General features: G+C 40.4%; 1 protein-coding gene across 4 annotated transcripts in view; it reads left to right on the top strand.

Annotated features, from left to right (window-relative positions):
* The window catches only part of OTUD7B (OTU deubiquitinase 7B), a 72142-nt gene that overhangs the window by 31071 nt on the left and 24692 nt on the right, over positions 1-16379 (top strand). For 3 of the 4 annotated variants that reach the window (XM_073323618.1, XM_073323620.1, XM_073323617.1), the window contains exons 2-4: positions 3501-3651; positions 11428-11598; positions 12682-12897. In XM_073323618.1, the coding sequence (XP_073179719.1) occupies positions 3567-3651; positions 11428-11598; positions 12682-12897 (472 nt within the window). In that variant the 5' untranslated portion in view covers positions 3501-3566. The remainder of the gene's footprint in view (positions 1-3500; positions 3652-11427; positions 11599-12681; positions 12898-16379) is intronic. The other variant, XM_073323619.1, reaches the window with a different exon arrangement.

Raw genomic sequence — 16379 nt, 5'->3', positions numbered from 1 at the left:
TGTTAGTCTGTATCTGCAAAAAGAACAGGAGGACTTGTGGCACCTTAGAGACTAACAAATTTTATTTGAGCATAAGGTTTCGTGAGCTACAGCTCACTTCATCTGATGCATTCAGTGCTGTAGCTCACAAAAGCTTGTGCTCAAATAAATTTGTTAGTCTCTAAGGTGCCACAAGTCCTCCTGTTCTTTTTTTTTTTAGAAAGGATTTAGCGTACACTGGTGCAACCTGAAAGCATTGTAAATGTTGTACATGTTAAAACCAGTCCTAACACTTTTTTTTGCATTAGTGTTTGTTGCTTTTACAGCAAGCAGGAAACTCTACCCATGGTTTACATTCCTCAGTGGAGCTAATCTGATTTAGACAATATGTGTAGATGAAGCGGTAGTAGTTCTTGTGTTCTGAGACACTGGCTGGGAATCAGGAGATTCTAGATCTGCCACAAGCTTCCAGTGTCACCTTGAATCAGCCACCAAATCTCTGTGCTTTGGTTGTCTATCTGTTAAATTGGGGGGGAAAGGGTGGAAAAGGGGGGGGGTAGTTCTCTGCCTCACAGGAGGTGTTGAGGATGAATATATTAATACTTGTGAAGCAATCCGATAATTTTGCAGTTAAACAAATAAGGTCAATGACTGGAAGTTGAAGCTAGTCAAATTCAAATCAGAGTGCACATTTTTAATTGTAAGGGTAATTTAACTGCTGAAACAATTCACTCAGTGATATGGTAGGTTCTCCATCAATTGACATCATTAAGACAGGTTTCAGAGTAACAGCTGTGTTAGTCTGTATTTGCAAAAAGAAAAGGAGTACTTGTGGCACCTTAGAGACTAACCAATTTATTTGAGCATGAGCTTTCGTGAGCTACAGCTCACTTGATGAAGTGAGCTGTAGCTCACGAAAGCTCATGCTCAAATAAATTGGTTAGTCTCTAAGGTGCCACAAGTACTCCTTTCCTTTTTATCATTAAGACAGACATCCAGGCTTGATTTAGTGATGTGCTGTAGCTCAACTACAAGTCATCAGGCTGGATGTAGTAATTACGGGGTGAAATTCTATGACCTGCGCTAAACGGGCTGTCAGACTAGCTGACTACAGCAGTCCCTTCTGACCTTAATCTCTGTATGAGCTATTGCTTTTAAGGCTAGCATGTGTGTGCTTGTGCTTCAGGTCTTTGAGGTATTTGTTGTAAAAATATTGGGCATTGCTGCGGTGAGTAGAAAGCACTCTCTTATCCTAAACAGAGTTTTGAGACCTTGGTCTCGTTTTGTCTGGATTATGAGATAGCGCCCTCTAGGCTGCATGGTGCCGCTCCAGCTTGCCCTTGCTGTAACAGCCACAGTGATGGTGAAACCACAAGCAGATGTGCTGCATAAAAACACAACCCGAAAACTAATGAGGGTGTGGATGTTTCTTCATTTGAACCCTGGCAATTAGTCTGCTTAAAGTTCATTGCTGTGTCTTCAGAACTGAAGTTTTCCGTCAGTTTCACCTCTGAGATACTGACATTCGTTTGCATGAGGCAGTTTTCGAAGCAACTGTAAATGCTCTGGGTGAATGGGTGTAGGCTGGTTTTGCTTCTTTTTTCTACATTTCAAAGGTCAGTGCTTTGCTATGTAACTTTTTTAAAAATTGCTGAAACCGTCAAAAGGAAATATGAGATTATCTTTGGTTCCAACAATATACAAGCTCTCCTCTAAAAGCTGTGTAAACACTGAATATAGCATCTGTCAGAGGTTAGGTAGCATGTAAAGGATGAGTGTGTGACCCAGAGCTAGAATGTAGAGACGTTTCTATACCTGATTACCATAACCACAGCAATGGTCCCCACGTATTGCCAGCAAAAAACTTGCTTTATACTTGCATATTCTAATGTTTCTATAGCCTACAAATGAGGACAGTCCAGAAATTGCATAAGTGATAAAAAATATTATGGCTTTTCCATTGTGATTAGCAAACACAAACAATTACATTAAGCTGATAAACAGAAAATTCAAATATAATGCTTGCTTGTTTGCTTACTTTAGAGTTTGAGATCTTTATGCCATTTTGCAGTTTTGCTCATCTTTCATAGGCCTAGAAATTTTTGACATTTGGTAGGGTAAATGGGTTAGTCTGTCTTGGTAGGATACTGGAAATATCTTAATCAACCTTACACACACATTCTCCCCCCCGCCCCGATTTGCATAGGAAGTTTCAGTTTAGAATGAATTTTTCAAACTGTTTATATGCCCTGAAAATAGAGCTTTGAAAATAGCCCCTTAGCTACAGTGCTGCTTAATCTCTCCAGGATATTTGCTTGGTCCAAACTTCTGTGGATGCATGCATTGATTTCTGGCCTAGAGGAACATAGCAAATCCAGATTTGCTATGCCTAAGTAGGAGCACACACCTTGCATATCTCTCCAACTCTTTGGAACTGTTTACATTTAGATTACATAAATCTTGTGTCTGGACTTAAATTTTTAGGACTGGCTTGTTTGATTCCTAGGAAGAGATTTAGCCATTGGAAGGATCTTTTTCAATACACCTCTTTCCAGAGGCCTTTCACTGAGGAGAGTAGTGACTTTATGGGTAGAAGGAGATCTTACATAGAAAATTGCAAAGGCTGCTAAGCTGATTCATATTTCCACCAAGCTGAAGTCCATCATCATTATCTTTACAAGGTGGACTTGGCGGGTTTTATAACTGCAAAATCTGAATGGAAAGTTTTGTAAATAAAGCTGTTCACCAGCTATTTCATAGCTTTATTAGCGGTTGGTTGTTTTTAAAGCAAGTGCATGCTGAAGTGGTTTCTGCCTAGTACAAAGTTTGATTGGTCAACTATTCTAGTCCAAAGGAAGGATAATTTTTTAACCTGAAAAGTAGTTTGTTTTGTACAGACTGCATCTACTAATAAAAATCAGTTCTCTTTTTTTTTTTTCTTGTGAATTACAAACATGCTTTGAAGAGGAATGTCTCTAGATGAGAGGTCAAGGATGTACTGGTTTCAGTACAGATATCGAGAGATCCTGCGAATTCTCTAGATAAACTAATTTATTTTGCTGACTACTTGTCTACTGTTTTGAAATAAGTCCTGCTGACTAAAGGAATGGCTTTTCTTAAGTTAGTCAGCTTTTGTATTCCTTTAATTAGTAAAGCTACTTCTCTGTACACTGAATATTCTTTGCCTCACGCTGTGTTTCTGGTTTTGCATAACGTCTCATTTAAGTTTAGTTAAAAAGTTCTGGTATCCCAAGCCATCACAGTTCCTGTCACATAATTTAGGTGTATTGAAACAATTAGGGTTCTGTTCCAGGAAACAAGAATAGCAACATAATTCATATGCTCTATCAATTAGTGAATAGTCAGGCAAGCAGCCACCTCTAATCCTGAAACAAAATTAGTTTTTAAAAGATGAGAATGAACCATCTGCTATTGGATACTTCCCAGTTTGCTCATAGCCTGCATTGCCAGGCTAATTATTTTATACTTTGTAACATGAGCTGTGTACATTTCATTCTTAGATTGAAGACTAAGCTTTGATCTATGTCCCAGCTGTTTCCAACTGCCTGCAAGGAATTCATGATCACATGACCCTGGATATGGATGTCGTCTTGTCGGATTTTGTTCGCTCAACGGGGGCAGAGCCAGGACTGGCCAGAGACCTACTTGAAGGTAAAGCGTGAGTGACGGGGTAGGAACAGTTAGTTCTTCAGTAGGTTTTGTGTTGGTATAGACGATAGAAAAAGGAGTCGATCGAGAGGGGTAGGTAGGCTGTTTAGTGGGGGTGGTACTGCCCGTATTAAGATGACCTTTGTAGCTCGATTAGTGAAATCTTGGCTTGATCTCATGTTCCATGCCAATGCAGTAACAAACCTCAGCTGGCTGCTAGGGATAGAATGCGTAAAACGGAAGTATAGTGTTGGAATATGCCTTTTTATTCTCGCGTGATGCACACCATAAGCAATCCTCTCAAGGGCTAACAAAAATTGGTGTTTGATCAGAGGTGTTTTCTAAAGCTTGAACAACTTGTACTGGGAAAAGAGCCTTTAGTGTACTCTACCATATGGCTATTTCAGAATTTTGTGAGTGATTATGTTGTAGAGGTGTGAATTTCACATGTGCCCCTTTTGCCTCTGAACTACTCACTTGTAAACTTTTTCTGCTATTACTTTGCCATAACCTTGATCTTGGATTAAGACTTGAGACAAATTCACTGCATTTGTATAATCTCTGATTATTTAATCTTCCATGCATTTAGTAGGCAGACAGCTTTTATCATAAAAATTGCAGCTTTCAAAACTGTACACAACCCTGGGGATGTGTTGTGCTTTAGACATACAGATCCCAAAGCAAATACAATCTGAATTGTAAAATCTAATTTGGAATCGCTATTTCTCATTAAATTAATTCTACATTTCTGATCAGTGTATGAATATTAGCTCTTGCCTACATAGCAGTTCTGATAGCATACAATTTTTTTTTTCCATAGGAGCATAGGTCAGTGGTTCTTAACCAGGGATACGCAAACCCCTGCAGGTGTGCAGAGGTCTTCCATGGGTACATAAACTCATCTAGAGATTTGCCTAGATTTACAACAGGCTACATAAAAAAAAAGCACTAACAAACTCACTACAAACTAAAATTTCATACAGACAACAAGTTGTTTATCACAGTATTTATATTCCAGTGGATTTATTTTATAATTATATGGTACAAATGAGAAAGTAAGCAATTTTTCAGTAATAGTGTGCTGTGACACTTTTTTTGGTATGTTTGTCTGATTTTGTAAGCAAGTGGTTTTTAAGTGAGGTGAAACTTGGGGTACAAAAGACAAATCCAACTCCTGAAAGGGAAACAGTAGTCTGGAAAGGTTGAGAGCCACTGGTGTAGGTTAATCGTTTATCTTTGTTATGAAAATAACTAACTGTGTTTATAATTTTTGCTGTTTAAAATGACATCACACTTCAGTCCAGTCTCCCATCTAATATTTATAAACACTTTCAACCTGGTGGCAGAGTACTGAGGGGGAAAATGAGCAAGTCTTCTCCCAATCTCTGTCAATCTTAACTATAGATATTTTAACAATTCCAGTTTTGGGTAGATAGTACTTCAGTGTGGGTTTTTTAATGTTCTAATCAAATTAAGATGCTAGCATGCAACTGTTTTTTTTTGTTCTTTAATGGGACATGCTGTCGGTTTACTACTAGTGCTAACGAAGATGGGACCAGCTGCCGATATTTTTACTGCTGTCATGTAGCCCACTTAGAGAAAAACTAGCCAACATTTCAAGAACATCTACATCCAACTTGCACTAGTTTCTCTGCGGTTACTACCAGTTTGGATCTACAACAGTAATGAGGTACAGGCCCTAAAGTTGTTAGTGTAGATCCAAATTCCTTCACCTCTTAGCTTCCGTTTTCCCCCTTGATAATGCCCCTTGAGGGCTGAGGATTGGCTCATATTCATATAGAGAGCTTTTGCTCTTCAATTACTTTGGGTGATGGGCAAAGTTCCCATTTACTTTACTGGAGCCAGGATTTCACTTTGTGTTTACAGATGGTAATATTGTCGAGAAGGAAGTCTGTCGAGTGTGGGTTTTGTGGTGTTTATATATCTTCTGGTTTCTAATTTAAGTTAGTGTTTCATTTTAAGGATTTTGAATGTTGTCTTTCAGGGGAAATACTTTAGCTTGAGATGGAGAGGTATTTTATAATTTTTCTCTCCCACTCCAATACTTGTGTAGTTAGTTATTTTGACAGCTGTAATCTTAATTAATTTTCATAATTCACTAGCAGAACTGCAGTCTTATATTTTTTTTATTTGCATTATCATAGTGCCTAGGAGCCTCAGTCATGGCCCAGAATCAGAGTTGCTAGGCACTGTACAAACACAGAACAAAAGTAGTCAGAGTTTACCATCTGAGTATAAGATGAGATAACAAAGGGGTACAGAGAGACCAGCGGGAAGGTTCAGGGAAGCAATAAGACCATGTGGGTCAGCATGATAGACTGTGGTCTCAGCACACAATCCATCTAAATGTTGTCCAATCTTTCTGTTGGCCTGGCAGTAAAGGAGAGTTTTGAGATGGGTTTTTGAAGGAAAATGAATTTGTTTTGTGGATGTTTGAGGCACTCCTCACAAGTGTGAGGAGTAACATGGAAGAAAGCATGAGGTTGCCTGTTCGAATATATAACAAGCAAGTGATGGAGGCTGATGACAGACCGGAGTTGACTTTTTGATCCTGAATGAGAGAAAAGTAGGGTTGGGAATAGGCTGTGAAGGGCCTTGCAAGTGCAAAGAGGTAGATTGTTTGATATGTTGGAGAAGAGGGAGCCAGTGGAGGGATGCAAAGAGAAGAATGACCTAGTTAAAGCTGCGGGTAGGGAAATTATCCTGGCAGCAGCATTCTGAGTGGATATGATGGGGACAAGATTGCATTTGTCAAGACCAAGGAAAAGGATGTTGCAGTAATCGAGATGCGAGGTGGTGAGAGTTGTAGCTGTGTGGATGAATAGGAAAGGAGATATCTTAGCGTGAGATGTTATGCAGTGTGTAGTCTGTTAATAGAAGATCTCTTTTAACTGCATTTGCCAATCAATGTTTGAGAGGTGGGGCAAGGCAGCTAGGCTGATTTGTGGGGCGGGGGGATTCGTATGGTTTTTGGAACAGGAATATTTTATAAAGTTAAGTTATCCAAAACCTTGACAATTTAAGAAGGGTGAAAGTATGCAATGTGGCCCCTTTTGTGTATAAAGAGCCATATGCTTGTGTCAGCTATACAGAGCTGAACATATGAATTTCAAGCTGTCTGACTCTGATTACACGTTATCCTGTATCTTGATTACCTTTCCTACACACAGTTAGTTTTTTATACCTGCTTTGTAGTTTTGATTAGAGTCTAACTTTACTAATGCTGTTAAGTGTAAATGGCTTTGCTTGGCAAGACCTGGTGTTAAGTTTCAGGTGTAAGGATTTCAATACAAAAATAAAGAATCTGGAAAATACGTCATTTGGAAAGATCATCCAGGCTTTGTCTTCCAGTTAGAATGTGCACTTGTTAGATTTTCTTTTTGTGGCCTCCAGAAACCAAATATTCTGCAGAAATAGTTGACAGATCTCAGTTGTCCATGGTGAATTTCCTTTTTGTCTCCACTGAAGTTCTAGCCTCTGGAATACCCCTTTATTTTCAGTCTGGTTATTCAGATGTCAATGCAGGATGTGTGTGTGTGAAATCTGATTAATTCATGTTGCCATTTGCTTTCAAAAACCATATGGGTCTGAGCTACCTAAACCACACTCGCTTTTCAATGAGAGTTTACTTTATGCTCTACTTAAATACTGCATTGTCATTCACAGAAATGTATATTCAGTTATAACAGAATATTTAAAGATTAGTGCCCAGTGGAGCACCCTTATCTACAAAATAACTGCATGCAAAATTTAGTGTCTACGGTATTTATTTACATGTCTACCAAAATTGCTTTGTGGTGTTGTAGCTGTGTCAGGCCCAGGATATTAGACAAGGTGTGTGAGGTAATTGGTCCAATAAAAGATATTACATCACTCATCTTATCACTCTAAATTTACTTTACTAATATGTTTATAGTAAGAGTTTATATAAATATCTGATATTAGTGGTGGTAGATTAAAAATGGCAGTGTTGTGATGAGGTCAAATCTAAGACCTTACTGCTAATCTAGGGACTGCTACAGTTTGAAAGACTAGTGGCATGACTGTCTCTTCCAAATAGTTTGGGAATTTATAAGACACCCTGAAGATAATATAAAATATCATAACCAGAGTTTTTTTTTTTTCCTTGGCTTCCTTATCTGGCTCCTTCCCATCCTTGTCTAGTTCAATATTTTATGTATAAGATGAAATGTACTTTTTCAATAATAAAATTTGTCTGGAGTAGAGTTGTGTAAATCTACTTATATTAAGAGGTTCATTGTACTGGATAAATCTGATGACGTGAAGGAGCTGTAATGTTTCTTGTATAGGATCTATTAAGTTAGCGCATCTGCTCTCATCAATTTGAGCAGTTTGTATGTTAGTGATGTATTACATATGTGAAGTTTCTTACAATTGTGGGCATATGGAATATAGGGTTGGTGTGAATTTTTGTCTTGGATTTTTTTCAGTATATTTGGACAACTTTTTAGTTCTTGAACTAATTAAAGTAAAACGTGAGCAGTTGATCATATCTGGGTGTGGTTAACAGGCACTTGTGTAGCTGAACTAAATTTTATCAGTCCTCATGTAGGCTTTTATTTAGAAAGGAGAAATGCAGTTTGTAGCAGCAGAATATAAAATTGTTCGTGCAGTACTAGGGTAACAGAATTATTGTAGTAACAGAAATGAGCACGCTTATCTCCTACAGGTTAAATTCTAAATTTTGCTTTTTTTAAACTTAGATATTTCCAAGTTTTAGGAAATAATTACTCAATATTGAAGAATGCTGGTAACCTATGTAGTTGCTGCTAACTGCAGATGAGGCTTTGAGTGAAAACACTCATGACTATTTTTTTTTCATAATATTTTCAGTGGGTATCAGTCTGATTCAGATAGAAAATTTGAACCATTATTTCAGGCAGTCTCAGTGATTTAAGGATAACTGACTTTTTTTTGTAAGAGGATACTCTACAATAAACAATATAGTGGTTGCTATTCTTAGTTTTTAAGCTGTTTAGTGTTGATCTATAAAATCCTTTATAGTCTTTGTTTATATGTATATCAAACTTCCTCTTTGTATTTTAACCTAACAGCTATCATTGGCTGGAAGACTTGGGTTGACAATACCTACATATTTGTTTGTAGTGTTGTTGTAGCTGTGTTGGTCCAAGGATATTAAAGACACAAAGTAGGTGAGGTAATTTATTAGACCAACTTCCGTTGGCAGAAGGGACAAGCTTTGAATTTCACAGAGCTCTTTTTCAGGTGTGAGTATGGTAACCAGAGTATCAAAGCTAAATATAAATTGGGACTTTTTTTTTTTTTGAAGTGATCTCCTTCATGTGTGAATCCCCTTATGCTTTATCTATCCCAACTTGTATTTAGCTTGGACACTCTGGTTACCTTCCCCAGATATGAAGAAGAGCTCTGTGATGCTTGAAAGCTTGTCCTTTCCACCAGCAGAAGTTGGTCAAAAAGCACCCTTCCCTACCTTGTCTGTCTCAATCCCTACAAATGTATGTCTGTGGACAGGGCCCTTTACTCTGCCTTTTTCCTTAAGGGCTTGTCTACGCTACCGCACGGGGTCAATCTAAGATACATAACTTCAGCTACGTGAATAGCATAGCTGAAGTCGATGTACTTACCGCGGTGTCTTCACTGCGGTAAATCGACAGCTGACGCTCTCCTGTCGACTCCGCTTGCGTTTCTCATTCTGGTGGAGTACCGGAGTTGATGGGAGAGTGCTTAGCGGTCGATATACTAGACGCGATAAATAGACCCCCCTCTGGATCGATAGCTGCCCGCCGATCCGGCGGGTAGTGTAGACAAGGCCTAAGTCTGACATAGCTAGTTTCATCTTCAGGGCATGCGTGCAAGGCCTGATTTAAAGGTGCCGAGTTCCTGCAGCTTCTATTTGAAGCCCAAAACAAGCCCCTAGGCTCTCGCATATTTGGGTTTTTATTCAGGGGAATTACTGTGTGAGTTAATATTAGTTTAGCTGACTTCACAGTTTATTCACTTGTTTTAAATATAAATGAAGTTTGACCAACAGCCGCATCTCATAAATAAATCTGGTGAAAACTTTGTTTGGGCAGCAGTTTCACTGTATCTGTCTCCATCTAGAATAATGAAGTTGTTCAATGCTGAGTCCACTTAAAAAAATAAAATACACTAGCTCTAGCTATTGATTTTGCTTTTAGGAAACAGAACATCACTATAAATCTGTGAATACTTAAGAATCCTCACAACTGGCACCACATGGGATCCTTCCATATAAACTTAATGTCGTCTTTGTGAAAATAGGGGAAAAAACATTTGGTGAATTGTTTGGCTAATATAGAAATTCAGAAGTTGTAGTAATAGTTGAGTATTCACAGATGTGTATTGCTTCTAGAACTCAGAAGTTCGAGCAATGTAACAGTAGAAATTGTTGGGTTTGTATGTTTGCGAGTGAGGCAGATTTTGACTTGTGATTGCAAATTAAATTTTGATTTAATGGGTCAGTAAATTCCTGATGCTGATGCTTTTAAATAAAAGCTTGGCTCAAAAAAGTGATCATTTACCAAGCAGGTTGCTGTGCAGTCAGTCACTAAACATTATCAATTTATATCTCTCTCAGAAGAAGTTTAAACCCTCCAGAAACATATTTGCCTTGGGAAATTAGATATTGTGACACTTGTTTTGATTTGGCTTATAATAGATCATGGACAATCAGCAATTTAAGTATTCTTGTAGAGAATGTACTGCATATGTTGGCTTTCTTTTAAAGCAGTAAATGAACAATGTATTAAGATTCTGGGTAGGTTAATAAATCCTCAGTATTGCAGGTTCAACATACATCATAACCCACTTGGTGGCATCTGTTTTTTCTATATCTAAAATGACAATTGTTTCTAAAAGGTCAATTTATTGCATGCTGAAAGATTTACATGGTTTAATTTTATATTGATAAATCTTATCTGGGATCCTTTCAGATTGGTGGATAGTATTAAAATTAAGAGGACTGACATTAAAGATGCCGTCAATCCCACTGAAGTTGCTGTTGAGCGACATTGTCTCTCATTCAGTTAGTAGCACATCTGATTCTTCTATAAAATGTCCCAGCTAACTAGTGTGGCTGGCAACTCTCATGCTTTCATACTTTGATTTTGTCTCCTCTGGGGAGAAATCTTTTCCTCTCCCTGACATGAATGATCAGAACCTTAAATTCCAAATCAATTGTCAATTTTTAAAAGAACTGAATTTGACCATGTATGACTATTTGATCCTTGTGTTGCCCTACAGTAATGTGAATATCGAATGGAAAGCTCTGTGCTATTAGCTTTATTGGAGAGCAAATGGGGCTTACATTGTAATAAATTTCTGAAATACAGTAGAAGAGGCTTACAAAACAATATTAAGTATGACCTCAATCAGCTGACAAATTGGTCTGCATAGAAAGTGCTTGTTGAATGTGAAAGAAATCTGAAGATCAATGCAACTTTACAGACAAAATAGGCATCTTTCAAAGTGTGAAATTAACGTAAATACTAAACTGTTAGAGGCTTTCCCCTGTTCCATCTTCTACTCCTAAGCATATACAATGCATACTATTGAATTTCAGGCTTGACGTCTGTTTCCATCACATGGTCGTCTTGGTTTATTTCCAGGTTAGAGTCAGTGTTTTGATAACAAGTTGATAACTTGCATTTAAGGCATTCCTCAGGGGCGCATGTTCCAAAAATGGTTTAACTCTCTTTCTCTAATGCTGAGTTTTCGTTATACTTTCCAAACTAGGTAAAAACTGGGATGTGAATGCAGCACTAAGTGACTTTGAACAGCTGAGGCAAGTGCATGCTGGGAACCTGCCGCATTCCTTCAACGAAGGGCGCAACTTTAAATCCTTGGAAAAAGAAGCTGCTCGACCGGTGCGGCCACCGCTCCAGCGGCAAGATGACATTGTTCAAGGTAAAGCAACGTTTCTAGATGACTTTCAGCTGGATCATATTCACACTGTCATGTGTCAAAGGAGAATTAAATCCTTTCTAAAACACAGTGGGACATATTCTTTCCCCTGCTTTGGCAATATAGGGGATGGAATCTAGCTAGGGGAAAACTCACCTGAGGCAGACACGCATTGTAGGGCCACTAGAAGTGATCCTAAGTTACTCCTTAGAAGCCTCAGCACAGGGTGCTTGCTGGGGAGTGCTGCACCCCTGGATTCAGGGCTGCACTGGTGTCTGTAAGCAGCCGAGGGTGAGATACTGAAAGTCAGAGCATTTGAGCAACCAGGGGCCATTCCAGCTTGTGTCTGAGGCTGTTTCAGTACCTGTAGCAGCCCAGAATTCACAGGTTGCAAAAGGTGGTGGCAAAGCCATATTTGCACCCCACTTCCATTGGCTATGCCTTTGTGGAAGTGAAATGTGGAAACTGGGCCTAGTCAGTCTTCAAGTGGTTATTTGATAACAAGCTGAGTGCCGAATCCAGAGCAGAGCATTGTTGCCTCTTCCTTTTAATCTTCAAGCTGGAACCACTAGTCCAGGCTGCTGTTAACTGATAGGCTCTGTACAGTCCTGGCAGTTTGAAGGGTCTGAGAATCACTTCATTGCAGTTTCTTTGCACTTTCGTTGCACTTTCCATCTGAAGATCTCAAAGCACTTTCATGAATAAAGCCTTAATTCCTGGTGGATGAAGGCTTTAACTTCAGTGTTGGATGTGGAAACTGAGACAGAGAAATGAAATGACTTGTCCAGGGTCACATGCTGAGGTAGGGGCAGAGATGGGAGCAGAACTAAGGACAGAGTCAAGAGACCTGTGGTTTACAAGTAGGTTATGGTCCTTCTCCACAACCCAGTTTTGCTTTCCTTCCTTCCCTTTTGGAATTAGAAGTACTTGTCAGTTCTATATGCTAGGGCAATTCAGATGCTTGCCACAAAACTAAAATACTAGTTGAAGACTATGTAAAATGTTTTTACTTCGAGGGAAAGTGGGCCAGGAAATATGCATAGGCCTTATCTTCACATCTTAATGTTTCTTCTCTTCTTCCTTCAGAGAAACGTCTGTCTCGGGGCATTTCCCATGCTAGCTCCACCATTGTCTCTTTGGCCCGCTCCCACGTCTCCAGCAATGGTAGCAGTGAACATCTGCTGGAGATGCCCATTTGCACTTTCCAGTTACCCGATCTCACCGTGTACACAGAGGACTTTCGCAGTTTCATTGAGCGAGATCTCATTGAGCAGTCTATGCTGGTAGCATTGGAACAGGCTGGTAAGTGTTTCCCTGATATTTTTTTTTTTTTGGTTCTTGACACTAATTTGGTGCAGCGGTAGCAATTTTGTGCCAATGCCAACTGGAATGCTCTGGTTTACAAGCTTCTGGCTGTAAAGAACGGAACATGCACTCCGTATCTACAAAGGATAAAGTTGTTTGATCCTCTCTCTAGCATGAAAACAAACCATAGAGTTGAGAGAGAAGTCTATAGAACAGGCTTAAAGCTACTTTGTTTTTATGCGTAGGCACTGTATGTACGTGATCTGTTCGTGTTGTTTCTAAATATTACTGTGACGGGGCTCCTGCTGGTCGTCTTGGGGATTAGCTCCAAAGGTATGCCCGTTCTCAGTGGTGTCTCACCTGCCGTCATGTCTGCTACTGGACCCACGTCACTCCAAAGACCGCAGCATCCTCTTCATGACACAGCCCTCTGGCCATGCCACAATCTGTGCTCCGCCCTTCCTGGGGGGCCAGTACTGCAGTCCAGCTGTCCAGCCACCCCATGGGTGGGGGAACATGGACCCATCCACTACTCCAGGTCCTGGCCCAGGGACCCTCTAGGTGTCAGCCACTTTGTGTTCCCTCCAACCTCACAGTACATTTCCCTGGGCCATTTTCCTGTGGCCCCAGCACCTTTTCACCCTTACCTCGGCCTTGGCGTGCCAGTCTTAGCAGCCAGCCAGGAGCTCTCTCTAGGTTCCCCGGTCCTTGCTCTGCTCTGTCCAGGGTGCCGGTTCCTCTTTTAGGAGCCTGATTTTCCCTCCTTGAGCTCCAGGCAGTTACTGATTCTGCTCTGCCCTGCCCTGCAGCTCTTCTTATATGGCCCTGATTGGCTGCTCTGCACAGCCTTGCCTCCTATTGGCTGCTTTTTGCACAGCCTCCCTAGGGCTCATTAACCCCTTACAGGCCAGTGTGGGGTGGATGCCCCATCACAGTTACATAGCAGTACTCCCTACTTCTCCCTCACCTAAGATTTCATTTCTGCTGTGTACTATTTATTCAGTTATTGATGTGAGAAAGGCGGGAGAGGTTTTTACCCAATATATACAATAGCAGATGACAACAGATGACCGTCAATACATTTTGAAATGCACGATTTGAAAAAAGATGCATGGTAACTACCTTAGTGCAGCAACCTGAAAATGCACATGAAACTGATGCATAAGTAGTGCAAGAAGAGCTGCTTTCTAGAGGGTGGAAGCATGAAATGTATAAACCAGCATGTATTGTATTTATTTATTTATTTTGTATTATTGAAGCACCTAAGAACCCTAGTTGTGGACCAGGACCCCATTGTGCTAGGTGCTCTACATATACAGAACAAAGACAGTCCATGCCCTCAGGAGCTCATAATCTAAGATAACGAGAGACAACAGGTGCATACAAATAGACCGAGTATAAGGAAACAATGAGACAGTATTGGTCAGCATGATGGACATTGATCTCCACATTCCTGCAGCCAGAAAATTTATGTTGAATATAATCACCACAGGCAGTGTAGACATGTTCTATGTGTGCGCACAGGGCAGAGTCTATATCTCAGACAGTGGTGGATGCTTAATTCAGATATTGTACGGCTTTAATAAAAGCATTTGGATTGGGGTGTCGTAAACCTTGATTAAAGTAGGAGAGGGGACTCGTGAAGTCTGTTTTAGGAGCTGCTTACAACCTGGGTGAATCAAGCTAATAAACTTGAGATTTCTTCAAAATCCTCCTCTCTTTAAAAGGAGTCCTGGTCTGAGCAGAAGACTTGAAGATAAGGTCTTCCAAATTCTAATCTGGTTCCAACACCCACTTCCTGTGTGAATTTTTTTTTTTTTTTTAAATCTCTGCACTCAATCTCATCATTTTTTGCCTGCACCACCAATACACATGTCTAAATAAGACTTTTTCCTCAGTAGGTAACAAATTTTAGGGTAAGTCAAATTTTAGACCTAATCTGCTTGAGTGTCTCTGTAATAAATATTCTGTGGTTTTGGAAATTGACACTTTATAGGAGTGATATTGTTACTTGTGGCTTTGCCATTTAGCAGTAGTGAAGCCATCTTTTCTAATGTGAATAAATTTCATGTATCCTAGCCTGGGGTCATATCTAGGTGGATCTGAGAGATGCATTTTTTAATATGGAAAGTGTGTTGACACACAAATGATTGAAGAGGATTTTATTTCAAGATGTAACTGGGTAACTCAAATATATTTTATTCAAATGATTTTACAGGTCTTTTATACCCTAGAGCACATGTTGCATATCTAATGGTGAGACCAATGACCTGAGAGTGAGAACTCATGGATTCTTTCCTGAATTACTATGGTTATAGGTAGTAGAAAGATTCCCATTGACTTCAATAGAGCTGGAGCAGATCCTTGACTGTAATAGGACAATACCTATCAGATTGGAGGGGTGATGGATTGAATTAATAGATGTCTAGAAAGTGCTTTGAAGATGAAATGCAACTACATTCTGTATTTATTTATTTTATTTAAATACTGTAGGTATTTCTTTTAATATAGAAATATCCTGTATAGTAAACAAAATGTTAAATGTTCCAAGCTTAGTTCAGAGCAACATTTGAGTTTCATTCTCAGATTTTAAATTAATTCCTTTATTATGAGGTTTTAGTGGGCAGTATCCTTAGTGGATGACATAAGCTTAAGGTCTAATTCTCAGTTACATAAAGGACCCTTTGCTCTACTGGTTGTGTAAAAGGGCAGTGTAATTTACACCACTTTAAAGCTTCGTTACGCTGCCAGAGTAGTGAAAACAGGCCTTATTGTAACTGAGGGCTTGTCTAGATTTAAAACAATGCAGCACGGTAATGAAGACACTACCAATGCTAACGGGAGGGGTTCTCCCAGTGGTGTAGGTCAGTGATCCCCAAACTTTGGAGGGTCATGCACCCCCAACCCTGTCCTCTCCTTTCCACTTCACCAGGGGCGGGAGCAGCACCATGGCTCTGGCAGGGGAGGGGATGCAGACAGGATAAGGGGGTTGCAGCTGAGGGTAGGTCTGGGGCCGGGAATGGAGCCGCAGCCAGGGGCTGAGGCTGGGGGTCGGAGCGGGGCCGGGAATGGAGCCACAGCCAGGCTGTGGTGGGACCCAGCAGTTGGGCCCTGGCCAGGTGCAGAACCCCAGCAAGGCTGGGGATGGGGCCAGGCACAGGGACAGGAATTGAGGCTGGTGGCGGGGCTGGGTGGTGCTCCCTCCCTGAGCCCATGGGGGCTGGCCTGGGCCCGTTGTGTCCCCCTGTATTTTCCTCCATGCCCCCCCCACAGGGGTGCACCCCACAGTTTGGGGACCTCTGGTGTAGGTAATCCACCTCTCCGAGAGGCAAAAGCTAGGTCAACAGGAGAACTTGCCCATCGACAGCACTGTCTACCCTAGGGGAGTAAGGTTGGTTTAACTGCGTTGTTCAGGGCGTGTGGATTTTCACACCCATGAGCGATGTAGTTATACTGACCTAATTTCCTAATGTAGACCA

Source organism: Lepidochelys kempii, chromosome 24 (genome assembly GCF_965140265.1).
Source record: "Lepidochelys kempii isolate rLepKem1 chromosome 24, rLepKem1.hap2, whole genome shotgun sequence".
Classification (NCBI taxonomy): Eukaryota; Metazoa; Chordata; order Testudines; family Cheloniidae; genus Lepidochelys; species Lepidochelys kempii.
This window is presented reverse-complemented; position numbering and strand designations above follow the sequence as displayed.